The 22,469-nt window shown below is 37.0% G+C and overlaps 1 protein-coding gene across 1 annotated transcript; it reads right to left on the bottom strand.

Moving 5' to 3' along the window:
• Positions 1-1,452: 1,452 nt before the first annotated feature.
• Positions 1,453-9,910, bottom strand: LOC118797146 (lipoprotein lipase). The gene is made up of 10 exons (XM_036556388.1): positions 9,720-9,910; positions 8,634-8,809; positions 7,693-7,872; positions 7,247-7,355; positions 6,475-6,708; positions 4,750-4,992; positions 4,483-4,603; positions 3,269-3,445; positions 2,453-2,560; positions 1,453-2,259 (listed from the first exon to the last, which is right to left on the bottom strand). The coding sequence occupies exons 1-10, from the start codon at positions 9,808-9,810 to the stop codon at positions 2,103-2,105; spliced, it is 1,596 nt and encodes a 531-aa protein (XP_036412281.1). The 5' UTR covers positions 9,811-9,910; the 3' UTR covers positions 1,453-2,102.
• Positions 9,911-22,469: the final 12,559 nt, after the last annotated feature.

The following is a 22,469-nucleotide window of genomic DNA, read 5'->3' as shown; positions in this document are numbered from 1 at the left end:
TGCTGCTTGTTGAGACCTTTTAGCCACCTTGATGTTGCAGGAAAGGTTCCTTTAATGATGTTCAGATTCAACAGGGCTGGCCATAATCAAGACTGGGTGTGTCTTGTTCATTTGATCCCAATTATCAACAAAATTTGCTATTTGTGCCAGTTAGTGTTAGATAATCTTTTTCCTTTAATGAATGAATCATTTAAAAACGGTATGTTGTGTTTGCATAGGTTGTCTTTTCTTGTGTTTGTTTAAATGTGAACAGTATTCAAAAAGACAAAATAAAGAAGGGGCAAATATATTTTCAAGGCACTGTACATGTTCCTGCACACAGTCTACTGAATTTTACATTGTTTAATTTACTATTCGTTTCGTTACCTTCAAACTTGTAATGAACTGTGAATTTTAAAATAGAATTCAAAGTCATATCACAATGCAAAACTTAGGGGAAACTGAAACCGAAATTCAGACACTCATTACTTTACATTTTATATTTATTAAAATGTGTTACTGAAAGGTTACATTTGTCAGATATTATTTACAGTTCAAATGTGTATTAGGTAGATCTATATGTTAAATAAATACATATCGGGTGATTTTTTTAAGAAAACCATAATTCCTGGTTATACAGAAAACAACGCAAAGGCCTCTGTATGTAAGGGATGATTTTAAAAGTCAGTTTCTTAGGATTAGACCAATGACTTTAAAGTGACCTGTGCTAAAATCTACAGGCAGTACAAGCTACAAAACTAGGACTGTAAGACATTTGGTTTGGGACCTGTAAATGTCTTTTTTGCTATACATATCGAATGTAGAAACTATAAGTTTTATACATGCTTAATGAACATATACATCAAGGAAACTTGGTTGAAGTACAAACATATATTACAGACATATTACACACCAAAGCATGTCATACATTTCATGAACAGAAGATACAGCATTCTACTAGACATCGCATTGATTTGATTTTATAATTATAAGAGAGTAACATACATACGTTACCGTTCAAAAGTTTGGAATAACAGTTTAAGAGTTTTCAATTTTGTTACAGATGCATGTTTTAAATGATTCTAGTGTGATAGTCCTGTGCAGCTCCACAGGTTTCAAATAAGTAGTAGGAAGCCACAGGTAAAAAGGAAATTGTAGAGCAGTACAGCAAATATGTAGAATTCTAAAATGACTAAGAAAGCTGTATAACATTACGAATCAAATTATAATTAGTAAATGAATATAATGTCTTGTGTGTGTATATATAAATATAGAAATAATAAATATATATAACATATATATGTATATACACACACACACACACACACACACACATATATATGTATATACATATAACAGTACACATATATATATATATGTGTATATATATATATATATATATATATATATATATATATATATATATTAAACACACATTCACAAGACATCATATTCATTTATTAATTATAATTTGATTCGTAATGTTATACAGCTTTCTTATTATACATATTTGAACATTGAATAAAACATTGAAATATTAATATAATTAGTCAGTATAACAATATAAGTTGGATGTTGTATATAAAAATGCAAAGCTTATTAATATGGCAAGTGATTCCAAACATTTGAACGTGTATAACTTCCTAATTGGAATGCTGAATTCCAGAGAACTATTAAGCCAGAGGTAGCAAGAATTTTATATTTAATCACAGTTATATAACATATTTAGTATGTCATTGTAAAAGCAAAGGCAAGCCATAATAGTATATATCACAATCAGAACTCACATAATAATAATAATTATAATAATAATAATAATAATAATAATAAGTAACATAATATTGTTATATAATATTATTTAGCTATATTTAATACTAACAAATAGCCATTAAGTCTATACATCTATACTAAAGCTGCCTTCAAGCTCAAGCTGTCATGCTGATTCCTATATGTGGTGAACACTAAGAATGGGTATCGTCACTCCATCTGTTTCAAATTTCAAGGTTCAACATTCCCTTTTTATCTTCTGAGATTACATCTCTGAAGTCTTTAATTTGATTGCAAATAGCATCGAAGTTCACAGCAGTTTCTTTTTAAGTCACTAACCAGGCCCTGATACAGTCTCAAGAAGTTGTGGCCTTCTTTGTGTTCACCTCCATTGGTTTCTCTGTGGACTCTTCTTTACTGGACTGCATCACTGGCTCTTCTTTCTTCACATCTGTTGTTGATTCATTGACACCTTCCTTGAAGAAGCTGCCATGCATTTTAAGCCTGTGTGACCTGAAAAAAGAGACAACCATTAGATGCAAAGTACAAGGCTAGTTATACACCCTGTAAACAAATCTATATGCGCAAGACCAGTAAATTGTAAAACTGTGTAACTGAAAAACTGAAATTGTGTAAAATATATAGAATTGTAAATATTGAAAATAGTTGTTTAGGGTCAGTCCTTACCCAGTGTTTGTAGCCTTACCTTGCTTCTCTCTTGCTGTGTTCATTCTCCTTTGATTTCACAAAGACCACAGAGTCACCACCCTGAATGAGATCCCCAAACTCCACATCTTTGGGTCTGAAAATCACCCTGGAAGGTAAAATAACATAAACATAAACATAGAGAAGTGCAGTATGGCCTCTAACATTGAAACATAGGTTTTTATTATCTTTTTATGGAACTTTCTCTGCCACTCATTTTTTCCCATCAGTACTTTAATTGCTGTTTCTATTTTCCCGTAACTAGACAAACTGACATAGATCAGTTCAAATATTACACCCAACAAGAACACCGAGTAAAGAGCTTAAACAGGTGTTTATGACTTGTCATGTTCTCTTGTTGTTTAAAGTTGCCAATCACAGGTTTTGAAATATTGTTTTTTATGACTTGTCATGTCATGTTCTCTTGTTGTTCAAGGGTGCCACTCATTTTTTTCCTCATATCAAAATATTATTATTTATATATTATATCATCAGCAATAAGTTTATTTACTTGAAGGTTATTTAGAGTGTTTCCCTAAAGAACATTTCAGTTGGATTCAGTTGAGTTTTTCTGAAAGAACCAGCCATCAAAAGGTTCTTTAGAGACCCAAAAGTAGAGTAGCAGCACTCTAAAGAACTCTTTGAGACCTTTGTTTTTTCAGCTCTACAAAAAATGACTTCTTCAAGAAGTAAGAAACTGCGATGATAAGAAAGAACAATTTGCTATCAGTGAGGCTCAGATACACTCAAGACTCTCAAGAACTTGTGGCCTGCTTTGTGGTCACCTCCATCGGTTATCTGTGGTAAGCGTACTCACTTGGTTTGTGTCTCTCCAGATTTAATTCTCATTTTGCGGATCTTGAACTCGTTGGTACTGAAGAAGCTAGGCAGGTATGAATCTGTCTCCCATTGGACCTTCAGCATCAGCAGCTCTCCTACATCCACATCAGATGTCACCAGGAAGGAGATGGTCATATTGGTGATCATACTTGGCCTACAGAAGACACAAGATGCAATCCTGAGTTGAATCACATGCAGGGCAGGGAATGGTGATTAACTAACAGATAACTGACGGTATTGCTGTCCTGTATTTATCTCTGACTGTTGTCATGATGCTATTATCCATGGCATCTAATGTTACAGCTGCATTTTTAATTATTGCCAGAATTTCACAATACTTAACACTAACTGTTCAAGTTGTTGCTTCATCTATTCCATTGTGAAATTAACTACTCTTTACATACTTTCTGTAATAATACTGCATATTATTGTGAGGTTGATGTCAAGCTGTACCACATAGCATTATGGAATATGACAGCAACTGAGATAAAAAGGCATTTTAAAAGACATTTTAATAGTTTAATGTTAAGTGCTTCTATTATGACAATTCTGGTTTTGGTGTTATAAAGACTTTATACTGGAGTTTTGGGTTTGTTTGATTTGTTTGTTTCTTATGCTGGAAAATTGTATTGATATTGATATTAAGTTTGTTTCATGTTTGTGCAAATTATAGCAGAAGTTAAACTGCCTTAAATGTGTATCTGCATTTAAGAATGCTTGAGTTATTCTGTGCATATACAGTACAAAATATGCTGAAAAAACATGTTCATTTATATTGTTTTTAATTTTTTTTATTTGAAACAATCAACACACTTATTGGTCTGGTAAAATTAAAATTGTGTTTTTTCAAATGTAAATTTATAGTAAATCCCTGCCTTCTGAGTTGCATTAATTTTACATTTGTTATGTACAAATATGTTATTACTGTATTTAATTATAGCTAATTATTGTAAGTGTACAGCAGTTACAGCTACAGTTAGTTTACTGTTATTTACAGTTAACATGGTGGAGTACATTACTGTAAAAGTAATTCAAGTAGCCAGTAGTTTAATTAGTAGCCAGTAATTTACTGTGCAGAGCAGCCTTAAAAAAGGAAACAGGCTGCTCAATTGTCCTATTACTGAACTGATCATTGTTATTGCGAAATGTCAAAAGAGCTACGTGTTTTCTTCAGAAAATACAGGCACTCACACAACTACGGGGATATCGTCTCTCTGGTCACGAGTTCCGAACAGAGAAATCTTAACAGGCTGGTTGTCCATGGTCAGATTTTTCTGGCTGAAGAGATGCAGTTTAATCTGGAAATGGAAAACTGCAGAGAGACAGAGATGCCATTATAATATAACACATGGCTGGACATATTATAATCACCTAACTGATCAGACAAGGCTCCGCAAATACTTTGAAAGATCGCTGTTCTCTTTGCTGAATGCCTGGGTTTAGTTTTCACAGACTCACCTTTGTATGGCATCATCTCGCGCGTTTTGAGGTACATTTTGGCACTCCTGGTTGTTCGGACCTTGTTGACATTGTAGCCTAGTTTATTGCAGCGGTTCTTGCGGCAGCTCAGGCAGAGGCCCTTGTAGAAGGCCTCTTTGGAGCTGCAACGGTAAGCCAGGCTCTGCTGATCCTGATTTACCAAGGAGTCAATGAACAAGTGCACTGAGCGCTCATGGGAGCACTTCACCAGCTGGTCCATGTCTGTTGAGAAGGCGGAAAGGGCACAATGGTCAGCACCCTACTGAGCTTAACCTTTACAGTCTTTAACTTAACAACGCAATGAGGTGATCCCTCAATGTGCCCTGGTTAAAGTCTGGTCTGCATTAATGCAATTTATTTACATTTGCCTTTATTTATTAAAATAGTGACAGTAAACTCACCTTAAATCTGGGAATGCTGCAGATGCTTACAGGACAAGTGAAAGTATTTTTACAGTAACATAATAACTATTATGAAACTATTTTGTAAGATATGTGGTTATGAGGGTGAGGAACGGAAGTGTGGACTCTTAAGACTTCAGGGCTTTAAGATTTTAAGCATCTCACAGATAAAACATTAGAAAGCTGTAACTTGATTTATCTTGTAATGAAAAGATATTTCATATGTGAAGAAAACCATTCACTTTTGCTTTTGTGTCTATTTAATTCTCAACAATATAAAATTATATCTGCCGATATTATCAGTTATTGGAATTTGTAGCTTCTTAAAAACGGCTGCGTCATCTGGATGAGGTATGTTAGAATAACGTTGGAACGAGAGATGTATATGATTAACCAATTAACTGTTAACTGACAAATAAAAGACTGTTTGACAATGCTATCAGTTAAAAATGCTGAATTTAAGTGTACTTCGTTTCCAATAAACAACAGCTCATATTTGTGTAGACGGGTTTATCGTTCACGTTGTTACGTTTTTAAATTCTACTGGGAGGGTGCAATAGGAAACTGGTTCCGCTAGATAGACCTACTGAAAAATGGTGTTCAGGACCACTTTTTCAAGAGGACGATAACTACAACAATGTACCATACACAAATCAAACTTTTGCAAGCGAAAGTAAAGTGTGATTCACAGTGTGAAAAATTATAGAGAAGGATGTGACAGTTTTTGACAGCTACTGAGAAATGTTGAGCTAAAGACAGCCCCGGTCACAGCATTTACATTTGTTTTAACTTGGGCTAGTGATGAAAGGTAAATATAACTTTTTATACTGATATTTTGACTGTCACACGCTTGATTTAGACCTGCCGGTTAACAATTATCAATCTTCAACTAGTGACGGTTGGTTATTGTTTAATTTGCCTAAATTTGCATCCCTAGTTGGAGCTCCACAAACTTCACAGGATGCTAGTTCTCCAGGAAAAACACTGGCACTATTTAGAGAGAGCTTATAATAAGCGCTGTGGTAGAACAGACCTAAGGGACTGTTGGTGTAAGCCGGGGGTGTCCAATCTTATCCACAGATGACCGATGTGGCTGCAGGTTTTCACTCCAACAAAGCAGGAGGTCACCTGATGAAATGTTTGAAGACTAAGACCAACTGACCAACTGGTTTGCTCCAGCTTGTTTGGAATGAAAACCTGCAGCCACACCGGCCCTTTGTGGATACGATTGGACACCCCAAGGTAAACTGATACATAGAAGTAATCACTAGATACTGATACAACTGTCAGTATGAACACATACTGTACAAGCCGTAAGTAGCGATCATCCTCATTGTGTTCTGCAGGCTGCAGCCAGGCTGAAAGGTGCCCCCATTGGGGTAAATGTCCACATGGCCCACAGTCCTCTGGATGCCGATGCTCAGGTCTGGGCTGCCTCTTGTGTTAGTGTGCAGGACGTCCACAAATTTAGCATCATCAGGGGACAGCCGTTTTAGAGTGTGTGCATGCTCAAAGGTTGGGCCAGCTGGGTCAAGACCTAGGGGTCAAGAGTCAAAAGAAAGCATGCAAGTCAATGACTGTGAGATTTACTTACGTGTATTTATAGGAAGAACAACTAATGTATAAATACCAATAGAAGAAGAAATTGCTTTTACTACGCTTCACTGTTAAAAACAAAAAGACACCAAAAAGAGCACCACAGAAGAACTACTTTTTGTTTTCTTGAGGAGTTTTTCAATTGAGTGGGTTCAACTGAGTTTTTGAAAGGTTCTTTAAGGAACCAAAAGTGGTTCTTCTATGGCAACACTCCAACATTTTTTTTTCCCCACCCCATTTTTAACAGTGTACACAACAGCCTACATGTGCAGTGGTCATGCACATGAAAAATTCTTGGATCTTTTTTGTATTTGGTGATTCAAGTTAGGGAGAGAACTCAAAGAGAGAATGTGAATATTTTTATAGCTGCAATGCTCTGGACTCTTTTAAAACCATACCTAAAATTCCTAAGTATCAACCAATAACATATTTGTATAGAAAATCCAGACATCAATAGTTTTTGTCTAAATGGTTCTGACCTGTAATTCTGTTGACTTTCTTGTTGCTGAGGTTTCCTGCAATGCCTGCCACATGCGCACCCAGACTATAACCCAACACGTGCAGCTTCTCAAGTGGATAGCCTAGACCCTGCACAGCAAAACAAGCAAAAGTTCATTTACACAATACAACCAAAAAGAAAGATCAGTTATCACAATGACAAGGAGAAACTTATAAGTGGACATCAAAACATGCTGCGGCACTAAGTTGAGTCTATGAAAAAAAGTGATGCACTGAATTCACTTGATTTAAATTTTAACATCATTTCCAAATAAATAAAATACGTCACATCAACACAAAACTACCAAATGTTCTGATGATGTAATATGTTTTATTCACATGGAAATGATGTACACATTTAAATCATGTAAACTCAATGCACCACTTTTTTTTCATGTGGAAACTGAACATCTCCTAACGTGTATACCTCCAACCAGTTGATGAACTTGGCCACATCCCTCCCCACCAGTCTGGTGTTCTCAGCTGAGGTAGGGTAGTGATGGCTGGCCCGGTCCAGCCAGTCCACCACGATGACATTGGCAGTGGGCTCACGCTCAAACAGAGCAGACACCAGCTTATGGATCCAGCTTTCGAACAGCCCCGCAACCTGCAAGAGATAGACCGTGTGTAATTATGCCAACAAGACAGCTTCACCTATTATACATTAACCTATGAGACCTACTTGTGAGCTGTTAGACATACTTTTAGTTGGAAATCAGTAGCATAAATTATGTTTCATGTATTATGCCATTATTAATGTTTATATCCATGTCAATATCATTAGTACGACTGGGAAATATGTTAAAGTTATTGTGATAAATTCTGTATATAATATATAATGGGTATTGTCAATTCTGCTAAAACACTGAACATATCAATGTACCATAACCACAGATTTAGACCAATTATAGAGAGCCTGTTTAATTTAGGGGTGGCAATATGAAGATATTTACCCTTATCATGATAAATTACATAAAAATATGCTTCTCTGAGCATATCGTGGATATCATCAGTCCTTAAGGAACACTGACCAACTGCATGTCTCCTTACAAACAGAGCATAATTAGGCTTCTTTAACTGGAATTAGTGCAGTGCAGTATGTTAAATGTTGAATAAAAATCATTGTTTTCATAGTTGTTGACAGTATTTTTAATGTGGCAGTGTCAAATTTAATGATATTACATTTTTGCGCTTCGCCCAATCTAGTTCTGGTGTCCATTCCAATTCCTAACTAAATATCGTGATACAGGTTGTACTTGTAATATTTTTGCCAAAGCGCCCCCCCATAGTCATTAGTGATTTTGATGCACAATATGCACTGCCTCTCCGAAAAGGCTCAATGCAGAGAGATGTGTGTACACAACTCACCGACCAGCCATGGATGACCAGAAAGGTCTGGGCATCAGGCTTGAAGTTGCAGTCTAAGACAGTGGCTGTTTCTCCTGGGACAAGGTAGCACAGGTCCTCATCAGGAAACTCAGCATGTCGCAGTGAGAACTTGGACTGAATGTTACTGTAGTCTTCAATCCAGTCAGTGGTGTTACCTAATAATAAAATAAGACTTAATAGTCACACCTGAGTTGACCTGAATGGCTTCTTTGTAGCCAAACCCAAGTGACCTCATCACACGGCAGTGCCCAAACTGTGGATGAGGCCCTCAAACTTGACCTGAATGCAACCGCCCATAGAGCTAAAGACCAAACAAGCCTATGAATAGTTGGTCTAATAATAGTGAGCCTTCACGGTTCAGTGGAAAAATGAACCATTAGGAGCTGTAATGACATTTGAAAGGCGGAGAGCAACATTTAACTAAAAAATATCCCAAATATTGGTGAAATCACTGCAAAAATACAAAACGTATGATATTTAGTCATACCTTTTCATAGAAAGTTACTAAAATATTTAGATATATGCTACCTGATGTCTGAGACATTGTTTTATGATAAAGTTTTGGCTTACAATATTTTTGAATCAATTTATTTTAATCTATTAATGGTGGAATGAACTGTATTAGTGTTGCAGACACTGTGACCCCTGGTTCCTGTCACCACCACTGTAAGGAAATCAGTCTGTAAGTTTCTCTACTATTAACTCTTTCACATCAAACCATTCTGAATGATTCTGTTTACATCTTAAGGAATCTCAACAAATTCTGAAAAAAATGGTGGATTTCCCCTTTATGGTTTCTGAACACATACTTTTCTGTCACACAGCTGATATTAAACCTTTTCAAACTCATGTTTTATAACCGTTAGCTTATATTTCAGTTACACTGGCATCTTCATGCTAACATAGAGGTAAATTAACGTCTGGCATTCAAGTTTTATGCAGTTTTTTTCAAGTTTATTAGTTAGTTTACGACGTTAGTTAAGCTGCTGAGCTCAGAGGGTTTGAGGAGATAAAATTAGCTAGCTAGCATTTAAATACGCTAAGTATTAAACACGATACACTTACTTGAGGAAGGTGCCTGAGTGGAATTAGAAAGAGGGTCGCACGAAATGAGAGAAAATCCGATGACCAGCAGCCAGATACTTTCTTTTCCCATAGTACAGTGTGCAAACGTGTTGACGGAGCTCTCAAATCAAAAAGAAATCGGCTGTAAATCAAAGCTCGGTTGAACGCTCTCTCTGTCAGAGTAACAACAGCGGCTGAAGGACCTGCAGCTGCCCCGCCACTTTATACCAAGCAGACCGTCTCCTCATCGCTCGCTATTGGACGAAAGTGAGTCTGGGGGCGTGGCTAAGCATCCCGAGAAGAAAAGTGCCACCAAAGCGTAACTGCCACTCAGAGGCACCAACAACAACAAGGCGCGTTCACGTCACGAAGGTCATTCCAGTACGACACTGTTATAAATCTCACAAGAGCAAACCTCGACTGATTTAGTGAAAATACAGAATTTACTCATTTTCACTAAAAGCTTTTCAAAAAATTTGTTATAATAAAAGAAATTCTGATATTCAATTCTATGTTTGTTTGTTTGTTTGTTTATGCTTGAAGGGGAACTCTACCAGGTTTCCAAAATTTCTGCATAATTAAATGGTTAAGATATAAAGTCATTTAGAGTGGTTTGATGTGAAACCATTCCAGAGAAACTTAGGGAGTCAGAATAGTTCACAGTGATGGAGATAGCAACCAGACCTCCGAAGAGTTTAATGTCTCTAAAACTCCCACACAGAAAGCAAACATGTCACCTGAGACATTGTTTTATGATAGTTTTGAGATGCAATTTTGATCTAAAAAGTATTTTAAAAATCCATTCATGGATTATCTATAGAGATAGAATGTAAATAAAAGGAAAATGCAATCATGTGCAAATGATTTAAACCCTATATTTAATTGAAAATGCTTCAAAGACAACATATCAAATGTTGCAACCAAAAAATTTTATTGTTTTTTGAAAAATATTTGCCCATTTTGAATTTGATGTCAGTAACACGTTCCAAAAAAGTTGAGACAGGGGCAACAAAAGGCTGGTAAAGTTGTGTAACGCTAAAAAAAAAATGGCAACAGGTCAATAACATGATTGGGTATAAAATAAGCATCCCAGAGAGGCTGAGTATTTCAGAAGTAAAGATGAGGAGGGGTTCACCACTCTGTGAAAGACTGCACAATCAAATAGTGCAACAATTCAAGAATAACGTTTCTCAATGTAAAATAGCAAAGAACTTGTTGTTTTTCATCATCTACATACATAATAACATTAAAAGATTCAGAGAATCTGGAGAGATCTCTGTATGTGAGGGAAAAGGCCAAAAACCAGTATTTGCTGGCCGTGATCTTTGGGCCTTCAGGCAGCACTGCATTAAAAAACAGACATGATTCTGTAGTGAAAATCACTGCATGGGCTCAGCAACACTTCTGAAAACCCCTGTCAATGGAAACAGTTCAGCGCTGCATCCACAAATGCTAATTAAAACTCTAAAATGCAAAGAAGAAACCATATATAAACAGGATCCAGGAACTCTGGGCCCGAGCTCATTTAAAATGGACTGAGGGGAAGTGCAAAAGTGTTCTGTGGTCCAACGAATCAATATTTGAAATTTCTTTTGGAAATCATGGACACTGTGTCCTCCGGGCTAAAGACCACTCAGCTTGTTATCAGTGCACATGGCATGGTGACGTGCACATTTGTGAAGGCACCATTAATGCTGAATGATATATACATGTTTTGGCAACATATGCTGCCATCCAGATGACGTCTTTTTAAGGGAAGGCATTGCTTATTTCAGCAAGACAGTGTCAAACCACATTCTGCATGTATTACAACAGCATGGCTCTGTATTAAAAGTGTCCAGGCCTGCAGTCCAAACCTGTCACCCACTGAAAACATTTGGCACATTATAAAATGAAAAATATGACAAAGGAGACCCTGAACTGTTGAGCAGTTGAAATCCTATGTTAAGCAAAAATGGGAAAACCTTTCACTTTTAAAACTATAGCAGTTGGTCTCCTCAGTTCCCAATTGCTTACAGAGTGTTGTTAAAAGAAGAGGTTATGAAACACAGTGGTAAACATGCCCCCGTCCCAACTTTTTTGGAATGTGTTGTTGGCATCAAATTCAAAAAGGGCATTTATTTTTCAAAAAACAATAAAATTTCTCAGTTTTAACATATGATTTGTTGTCTTTGTAGTATTTTCAATGAAATATAGGGTTTAAATGATTTGCACATCATTGAATTGTTTTTTTACTTTTTGCACAGCATCCCAACTTTTTTGGAAATGGGGTTGGTTGTTTTTTCCTTCTCCTGTAAAGTTATCATTTCAGAGATACAAGGTTTTGTTCCGACAGCAGCGATATACTCATGTAATTTCACTGGTCGTTTTGGATAGTAAATAAAATGGCTATGTTTGTGTTGTAGACATTGCGACCTCTGGTTCCTATCACCACCACTGTAAATTTGTCTCAAACCATTTTACAGACAAAGCACTCTGAATGACCATGCTTACATCTCGACGATTGAACTACGCAGAAATCATGAAAAATTGGTGGACTTAATGGCATTAATACTGGGAAATTTTCTTATTAGTCTGCATTTTATAAATCAATTACCAGACTGAACTGTTGATTTAAAAAGGTTTGCCCTTGTCTGCACATGTGCATCACTCCCTTATTCTTGATTTCAGTTTGTATTCCTGTGTCTCTGATTCTCTGCCAAGAGTTTTTGGCACACGCTCTGTCCCTCCGAGTGCTTATACAGGTTCTCTGACCAAACAGTATTTTTTTCCATGTACCAACAGTGTCACAGTGTAGTTCCCCAATCACATGTGCAGTGTCAGTAAAACAGAAACAGATCTTCAGCACATTTTGGAGCAAGTGCGCCCCAAACATCCTACTTTTCTGAGAAATCAGAGACGCATGTAGTCATAGCTTTAGTTAGTGTATGGTCTAGCTGTAATGAAATGCTCGCTATGTGGCCACCCAAAATACATTCACCACAAAAAAAAACCCTGAGAGAATTTAATCTTGGTTAAATAATAATAACTTTGAACAGGGTGTTTTTACAAGTCGGAGAACATAACATGCGTAAGATGAGTTTGATCTGTCCTTTTAAACGTGTGTATATGTGTGCATATGAGGATTATGATGTTCCTTTAGATATTTTCCTGAAGTACCTGGAATGATTGTGCAATCAAGTTCATTGAAGATCACACTGAGCTCCAGTGCTCTCCTAGAGGCCCCCGGACCTGTCAGTCAAGGCTCCCTGAGCCAATCAGGTGAAAGGAGTGGGCCTCTCCCACTGACCCTCCGTCACATCATATGCACACAATAAGCATGTCTTTGGCAAAGCCCCCCTGCTGTTCTCAGAACACCTTCAGCTCACTGCAGAACTGGCCAAGGCCTGGTACAAAACAGATGACCATTGAGACGTCTCTGCCGGAGAGATTCCTCGACTGGTTTAGCAAGACTTGAACTGGATGACCCGTGTGGCTCAGAGTGGCAGTGTGTCATTAAAACTGGTGCTTCTCAGCTTGCTGGATTAAGATTAATAAGGGCTATTATTATTATAAATCTGAGGCCCCCCCTTAGAAGAAGATTTGTATCTCCACTTATTTCATTTTTTTTTTTCTACATCATTGGAGCACAGCAATTGTCCTTTACATTGTGGCAGATTTTCATAATGAATGGGCCAATAGAAATGCTGCTAAATTACTTGGAAATAAACCTCTTTACAGTAACTTATGTAGAATATTTTTGCCCTCTCCTGTAAAGTTACCATTTTGGAGACACGTTTTTTTTTTGTTTGTTTGTTTGTTTTTTTTTGACAGTGATGATTTGCTATATGTAAAATGATTACAGTATAACAGGATTGCTAACCCTGGGGTGACTGGAGTGAGATTTTTAGACTTCTGGAGGGCAGGCATACTATAAATAACTAAAACTATTACTAAAACAAAAACTAACAGTTAAGAAAATGTGCTTGTTAATTGAAATAAAAATAAAAATAACAGTTTTTCAAACACCCAAGAGGATAAGTGGCTTGGACAGTGAATGAGTGAGTGAGTTTTCAAAAACACGAAAACTAAATTAAAACTTAATGCATTGCAAAACTAACTAAACTAACTTCATTTGTGTCTGAATGAGAGTTTAGAAGTGGATCCTTTCTGTATTTGACCATCTTTAAGACAAGCTGGAGCCAAGCCGAGCTCAGTCCACTGCTGTACTGATTTTATTCTACCCTTATCAAATACCTACTTTCACAGCGTTCATCATAGTACTAAAAACTACAATTAAAACTGAAACTAAATAAAAAACTAAACTAAAACTAAACCAAAACTCTTACTTTTCAGGAAATAAAAACAAAACTAGAACACCAGAGGAGATGTGTAAGATCCTAATTAACCCCATAAAATCCCAGACTTATTACAAACTAAGGCTTATTATTCAGTAGCTACAGTGACTTCAGTGCAAACTTACTGAGCTATTCTTAGACTATAGAAGTGTGTAATAAAACTTTGGGCCTGGCCATTTCAGGGGTTAAACTAGAACCATTTCAGGGCTACCAAACTAGAAAGGAGAACCAAAGATTTTGTTGCCATGAGTTAGCAGCTAGCCAATGCTGGAGTAACCAGCCAACACAGAACCCCTGAATACCAGGGGTATTTTGCACACTGATTATAGCCCTATATAATGTAAAGGCCTTTAATATCACAATAAGGCCTCATTTAAGACAGAATGTAAATGAAGAGGAGCTGGTGATCATGTTATTAGTGCAATGATAGCTGAATGTGGTGTGTTTGATCCCCAGCGATGACACAGCCATCTGTGCCTGGGAGTCCAGCTCCATGGGTGGGATGGCCCTCCCTTTACCACCATCACTCAATGTGATGTTAGCTAAAGCAAGGGTCTGTCAGGTGACATAAGAGAACTGACAGTGTTCTCCTCCAAGCGTGTTGAGCTGTCTGGTGACACTGCGTTAACAGCAGTTTGAAAGGATGTGGTAGCAATCCACATGTCTCAAAGAAAGCACATTTCAGCCTTCACACTCCCAGCTTGGCACTGTGTGATAGTGGGAGACCTAGCTAGTAGGAGAAAAATCGGACATTACTAAAGTGGGCAGAAAAAAATTATATAATTACTTGAGGAAATAACGACTCAAGTAGAAGTAAAAGTAGCTACCAAACAACTTGTGTAAAAAGGATCCCATCCAAAAAACCTTCAAATACTGAGAACTGCAGAATTTAGCATATTCAGCATAGTAGGTGACGTTTGTTAGGTTTCTATTCTAATATTTTTGGGAACATTCTTTTGTTCTCTATCCACTGGAAAACATATTGTTATTACTGTCTGCGTCGAAAGTACATGCAGCAGATAGAGGTAAGAGGTGGAAAAACACTGCATTATTCCTTTATTACCCTCGATTTGGAAGAAAAGTTGGACAAACAGGTCTGGATGTGTTTGGACACACAGTGAATGACTCAGACGTGTAGTGAGACGCTTCTCACCTAGAACCTACTGTGCTGATTGACATTCCGAATCAGCCACTAAGCACAAGTTCTACACATTTCAGAGTCAGAAAAAAAGCAGGAAACATATTTGAAAAAGAAAATTACACAGTATCCTCCAACTATAAGGATAATATCAAATTTATCAGTATTTAATTTGTCCATCTCTTTAGTTTTGTGCACCTGCTGTCACTTTAACTCTTTCAACCTTCATCTTAAAACCAACCAGTTCCAGCTGTGTCCTCCCAACAAAAGGCTGTTCCCACTAATATCCCACTAACGCTAACATTCACACAGGCAACTGAACTTTGGAGGTGGAGAAAATATCCCTTCAGATTTCTTTGAAAAACTGAAAGCAGATCTCCTGAAAAGAATGGAAGCTGTAATACAGGTAAAGAGTGAACAGGCTAAATACTGAAATTGTATTTAGTTGTTGAGGCTTCTGTATAATCATCTTTTAAATATATGATTTCTGCCATTTTCCTTGATGCTGAAAAATGAATAACTTGTTCCAGATGAACATTTTGAGTAGAAATTAAATAAATTAAAGGTGGTCTGAGTTTTGCACAGTACTTTATCTATTCATTCACATACATTTATTACATATTACTGTAACACGGCCTACCCAGTTTAAAGATATATAAAATCAAATTTACACAATTTTTCTCTTGAAATCAAATGCAGTCGATCAACCAAATCATATTTGGTGTCTGAAGTTTGCTTCTTTAGTTTTGCACTGGAGCTACGAGGCTAATGTAGCCATGAACCAATGAAAGCTTACACTTTAACCGTTAGCACTGTGCAAACTGCAACGCCAAATCATAGCACACCAGCCTCGTCATGTCAAGCTGTTCAAGTGAAAACTAAACCTAGCATGTAATGTTATTTGTCATGTTATGCAGTATTCTGTTGCACAGTGTAGCAGCACCAAGCCTCATCAGTTTGACAAAATTTACAATTTTGTATCAATTTTCCTCCATCAATGTTCTCTGACTACAATTCCCAGCATGCATTACACACTCTTGTTCACAACAGATGTAGCAATGATTGCATTTTTAATTGCCAGTGTGCCTCTTTGAGTTATCTCAAATAGATTTGCTTATGTCGTTTCTGACACTGTTTGATGAAAAAAGGACAGATGGCACACAGTTAACAAAAAAGAACAGAATTTTGTCCATTCTTTAGATTTTTACCCTTCAACTGTGTGAAACATTATCTATTCTCATCTCTTCAGTCCTAGATGGAGTTCAGTTATATTTGCCTCTATATGACCCTAAATCTGTGACAGAGCAGTGAAATTTAAGAAGCTAGCATTTGTTGATATGAAGTTTGAAGTGACACATCATCCTCTACTGTTTTCTGTTTTTGAAGTTACATGCTGTTGCATAAACACGCTGGTTTGTGTTTCTGGCCCAACCTGTGCTGATGATCATCCTTTCTCTCTCTCTCTTTCTCTCTCTCATGCCCTCATCCCTGAGGTCACCTTTGTTTGATTATGCGTTTAAAAAGATCATCATATCTGAGCACAGCAATATCAGGAAACACAGGCCAGGCTGATGAAAGGGAGAATATCCTACACTTTTTGTGTACTTTATTTTTTCCCTGAGGTCCACGTATGACATTTATGCGGTTTCATCAGAGACAGTTTAGGGGGAGCTTGGCTACTTCATATTTCTGCTATTATATCAAAAGCATGATTACAAAACACTAGATGGCACCCGCGAGCAGGTCAGTGAATGGGGGTAAATGGAGCTAAACCAGAGCCGGTTTATGAGGAGCCTGGACTCTTCCTATTTCCCCGTTATATCAGAAACAGGACTGCAAGACACCAAAGCCCGCGAGTGAGTCCTCAATGTATGGGGGGGGCAGTGGTGGAGTTGGTCGGTTGGTGAGCGGAGCCCCTCATTGGCTGTTCACGCTCACTGACGTCATGAACGTACATTAGGCACCCGTGGGCATGCGGCAACTCTTATAACTTGAGACCAAAAGCGCTCAAAAATGGTGTTAAAATGTTTTATGCTGAAAATGAATGTTTTATTTTATATTAAAAATGATTAAGCATTTATAAACTATAATTTTGCTTAAAGGCGATCTTTCGAAAACCATATTCATTCTGGCCTTAGAGAAATGGGGCTTAGACCCGGAGTTTCTAACATGGGCATAACGAGGACTACAGAATGACGCACGACTACAGTAGTCTATGGCTCCCTTCTCACTATAAAGTGCAGGACGCAGGTCTTAAAATAACGAATACTGCATCTAAAGAGTGCACAGTGTGTCTAACAAAGGACCATTTTGGATTCAGCCAGGTGTGCACAATTCATACTGGACATAAAGTGCAATATTTGGGTGTTAAAGCCAAAATGTCATAACACATATAGTGCACTATATAGGGAGCAGTGAGCCATTTGAGATTCAGCCTTAGGATTTTCTGAGGTATGATTGTATAGATGTTAAATATTGACCAATAATGGGCAGTTTTTGTTGCAATTTTCAGCACTTTACCTGCTTGTTTTATGTTAAAGAATGTTAAATAATGCACTTAAAAGAAACTTGTATCCATTAAATGGCTTCGTTTAACTCTGAAACATGAAAAGACTATTGGAGTTAAAAAAAGTCTAATTTAATTGTAAATAACCTGCACTTTGTTATTATTACTTAATCAAAAACCCTAACATCAGTTTAAGTGATATTACCAAGAATGTACAAAAAAAAAAATATGAAAATTCATTAAAATAAATATGTTTTTGTAAATGAACTCTTAATTTTTTTCTTTAACCTCTTTCTGCAGGCCCCCCCACATTGAATACTGACTTTCTGGCTCATCTATGAAGACAGAAATCCAGCTTGCTTCCAGATTTGTTAATCACACACATTTCCATCACACAAATGCCCATCTAAGTTACTGAAAAAAATGCACTGTGAAAAGGGGTTAAAATCTAATTTTATGAGTATAGAACTTTCTTGATGTTTAGCCAAGACTGAAACACCAACCATCCCTGGTTCCTGGTGTGAAGGCACCCAGCTCTGAGTCACTGTTACCACAGGTGGGCCTTTTGTCCAGAAAAACATGTTTATAGCAGGGAATACTTATTTATTCTGTCAGTATGTGAATGGAGGAGTTGGAAACACCTTGGACAACTAAGAAAGGCCACAGGTCAAACTGCAATCTGTGTTAATGTGCTGCACCGGCTATTCTGGGGATGGTGAAGCTGAAAGAGGAAGGAAGTACCATGATCTGCAATATTTGCACCATGTCATCTGTCATGGCCCACCCACTGAGCACTGAGTAATGTTGCTTTATAAGATTGTGCTATAAATGAATTCAGAGGAAAAATAACACTTCTGGATCAGCTTATTGGAGGTCATAATTGTTCCAAGGCGTGGAGTGAGTTACAGAAACTTCATTAAAGGCCCATATAATGGAAAACTGACTCTTTTTCTGTAATTGTTTTGTAATAAAAGAGTTGTAGTATGTAAACAGTGTTAAAATGCCATGCTGTTCCAGTCCATTCATGTAAAAATGTAACAGCTTGTTTTGAATTCATTGTTTTTGTGATGTCACAAAAACAAGCACATTTAAATATATCCTCCTGTTAAATCTGCAGCGGTTTAGCCCTGCTCAATACAGGGCAGCCAATAAGAACAGAGCTAATTTACATATATTAGTCTTAAAGGCACTGTAACAAGAAACAGCCTGGTTAATTATAAGAGATAAATAGAGGTTGGAAAATGGTCATGTAAACTGAAATATGAATATTTTTAAATAAGAATATTTGGTACATAAACTTGCACAAATGTCATATGTGAACCTCAGGGAACTAAACAAACTATGTCCTTCGAAGGTAATATATGTAATTGTAGTGCTGCCATTTCAATACATGAAAGGATTATATTATACAGATTTAAAGTTTTCTTAAAAGTCAAGTCAAATCAAGTCAATTTATTTATATAGCACCTTTTACAACAGATGTTGTCACAAAGCAGCTTTACAGAGAATCCGGGTCCACACCCCCAGTGAGCAAGCCTTGGCGACAGTGGCAAGGAAAAACTCCCTCAACAGGAGGAAGAAACCTCGAGAGGAACCAGACTCAAAATGGCTCTATTTAGAATCATGATACTCGAAGAACCCTATGCATGATTAAAGCGTTTTTTGCATCGGTTCTTCAACAGAAGGGTTCTTCAGTTGTTGTGATGTCAGGCTCGTTATAGTAGAAGAAACCTTTATAGTGCTATATAGTACCCCTTTTCAAAAGGCTCTATATAGAACCATCTACAGCACATTCTCCATCAATCTGAAGAACAATTTCACAATGCAAAGAACCCTTTAATCATGTAAAGGGTTCTTTGAGTGTTCATGGTTATACACAGAACCATTTTCTTTACCAAGGAACCCTTGAAGAACCATCATTTTTAAGTGTGTAGAATGCAGGCATTGCTCATTTATTTAAACATTATTTAGCAAAAAAGGTGTCAGGTTGTGTCTGTGCTCTCCTGAAGTAACACCAACATAAACGCTTCCCAAAGTGGGAAAGAAAAAAACGTCTACTAACCTTAGTCGCCCACAAGAGTAGACAATCCTGTACACTGTTAAAAAGTTTTATTTACAGTATTTTCAGACTATGTGAAGGACTAGTATAAAATTTTGGAAAGTTAGTACGCAAAACATTAACATCACACAATTTTGTAGCAAGAACAGGAAGCAATGAAATGCCAACGTACACGCTAGCTGCGTTCCAAAGTCTAGGCTACATTTCCCAGCCACTACGTCACAGAAGATCGTTCCAAAGTGAAGGACCCTTCGTATACAGCCTAGAAATGCAGTCTACGTTCTGAGTGATTCCGAGGATGCAACAGATGTATCCTTCCAGACCTTCGGTTACCCACAGTTTTCTTCACACAAACGATGCAAAGGAAAAAAAAAGCTTGTTTTAAAATGTATGTTGTTCGCGTCCTTGAATTCGTCTTCATTATAACACTTACAAAGTGTAAAATGATTGATTAATAAAAGCATTCGTCCACATAATCGTATTTTATTTAGTGGTATTTGTATATATGTTGTTTATCATTCTACATAAGAACATCTCCATTTCCATGAAGAAATAAAAAAGCAACAAATACAACACAACAGGCTCCATTTTCTCTCACCAGTTTTGCACCGCAATTGCAAGAGGCGGGACCTTTCTGGTGACGTCACCACGCAGCCTCACTAGTTACATTTGTGTGACCAGTAGGCTACTAAGGAGGAGGACAGTTCTATCAAGGACCTGGCCTACCTCAGCTGCAGCCTAGGCTTTGGAACACAGCTGCTATGTGCTATGTTAATGTACGTCATAACTGCTGAAGGCTGCTTTGGAACTACCACAGAACGTAAACAAAGAAAATGTTTTGTTAAGGACTCCCTTAGAAGAGCACAGGTTTGGTACCTGACTTCTCGATGCACCAGCACACATGATGTAGCTTCTCTCTGCAGGCCCCTTAGTGGCCATTCCAACCAGCAGAATGGAAATCAACTCAAATATTTTTAATTAATAGAATCAAATAAAGTATTTTTCCCCTGTAACTCCGTATTCAGATTAACACTGTTGGCTCTGTGTGGGAAATGTTGTGACTCTGTGTTGAGCTGCTAGTGAACAATGAGGGGTAAAAGGGGAGGGACAAAAACCCTGTGAAAACAATGTACGACTCTACATTAAACTGACAGCACAACTGCAGCTTTCTTCATGTCAATCATGTACAACTGCCACAATAAAAATAGCATTTAAACAAAACAAAACACTTTAATAAATATCGATTTGTTTGTTCACCTGCAAAGACAACAATCCAGTTTGCTTCCAGTGCTGTATCACACTCATTTCCAGTAAAATAGATTCTATCAACATTATTGAAGCAGAAAAACTGTCAGCTATGAAAATGGGTTCACATAATAAAGGACTGATTAGCTGAAGCAGGTCTTGGATGGTAACTGTAAATGCTGGACTTTCTTGAGGAGGGCTTTGGGAATGCTTAAGCTAACACACTCACACATCAATTTGTTTTTTGTTTTTTTGGCCTTTCTTGTATGGCCGAAGACATTTGCACAGTACTATAGTCAAAAGAGTCATAATTAAATGTAGTAAATTACCCTTGAGCTGCAAACAATATCACAAAATCATATACGTATATATATGAAACAGCATAACTAATGTTTCTAATACCAGTGGTACAATGAACGACTCCCTCATGGCGAGAAGCTGTCCTATGACGCCCTCTGCTGACCGGTTATAGATACAGCATGAAAGGTGCTCAGAAAAGTAGTGAGAGGATCTTGTGACGCTGCAGCACAGATCGGTTTTGCTGAATTTGAATGAAGACTTGTATCATTCAGCTAACAGCTCAGAAAAAAACAATAATGTGATGTGAACATGGTATTGTCTGGATAAAAAAGTGGGGAAAGTTCCCCACGTTCTTTTTCTGCCAACTACGTCATTATTATTATTATTATTAGTGGTAGTAGTAGTAGTATTATCAAGAAACATCTCAACATTCATTGGTTGATTCCACGAAAACTGAAAAATGCGAGCAAATTGGAATTAAGGAAAAGTACTGATTTACGACTTCACCACTAGATGGCGCCATTTTGACTCAATACAGCGCTAAAGCTGCTCGGTAAACTGAGATGGTACTGCATGAACTGCATTAGGAGAATATTTAAAATAAAAAAAATGACCAAAAAATCATTTTAAACATAGTTGATATAAATTACAACAAGTAAAACAAAAGTAAAACAAACTAAAATGCATTACATGTATTTATCAATTCCTTCCCGTCTTCAGTCAGATTATGCCACCTAAACTAAATAAAACAGAGTAAAATCAAATGAAATGCATATATTTTATTATAATTATAAAATAATTTAAAAAATGATGTATTATTGTAATAAAAATACAATAAAAAAGAGTAAAAAGTACAATTAAGTTAAATATAATTGAATAAAGTTTTTTAAGGACATACAGTAAAATTCAATAAAATAAAAAAAATTTTAAAAACATATATTGATTGCAATCTTCTGGTATAACTACCAGCAGTGGAGGAGGGGCGATTATTGGGGGCAATAGCGTGAGGGGCCCATGGTGATCAGGCCCCCCCAATGTCTTTATTGGACCCCTTACTCATGTGTAGCTACAATTACTAAATAATACACTTCAACAATTTGGGCGTTTATTTGTTGAGACATTGCAATAGTGAGCAAACAAGCAAACTACATTGTCATTTTGGTAT

Source organism: Colossoma macropomum, unplaced genomic scaffold (assembly GCF_904425465.1).
Source record: "Colossoma macropomum unplaced genomic scaffold, Colossoma_macropomum, whole genome shotgun sequence".
Classification (NCBI taxonomy): domain Eukaryota; kingdom Metazoa; phylum Chordata; class Actinopteri; order Characiformes; family Serrasalmidae; genus Colossoma; species Colossoma macropomum.
Note: the sequence above shows the minus strand (reverse complement) of the source record. Positions and strands in the feature narration are given on the sequence as shown.

Bases quoted from the DNA above. Each gene is read 5' to 3' on its own strand.
- LOC118797146 (XM_036556388.1), bottom strand. From the start codon at position 9,810: ATGGGAAAAGAAAGTATCTGGCTGCTGGTCATCGGATTTTCTCTCATT. The intron at 7,873-8,633 runs GTGAGTTGTGTA...TATCTCTTGCAG, and splicing joins TGGTCATCCATGGCTGGTCG to GTTGCGGGGCTGTTCGAAAG. The intron at 7,356-7,692 runs GTATACACGTTA...TTTGCTGTGCAG, and splicing joins AGTTCATCAACTGGTTGGAG to GGTCTAGGCTATCCACTTGA.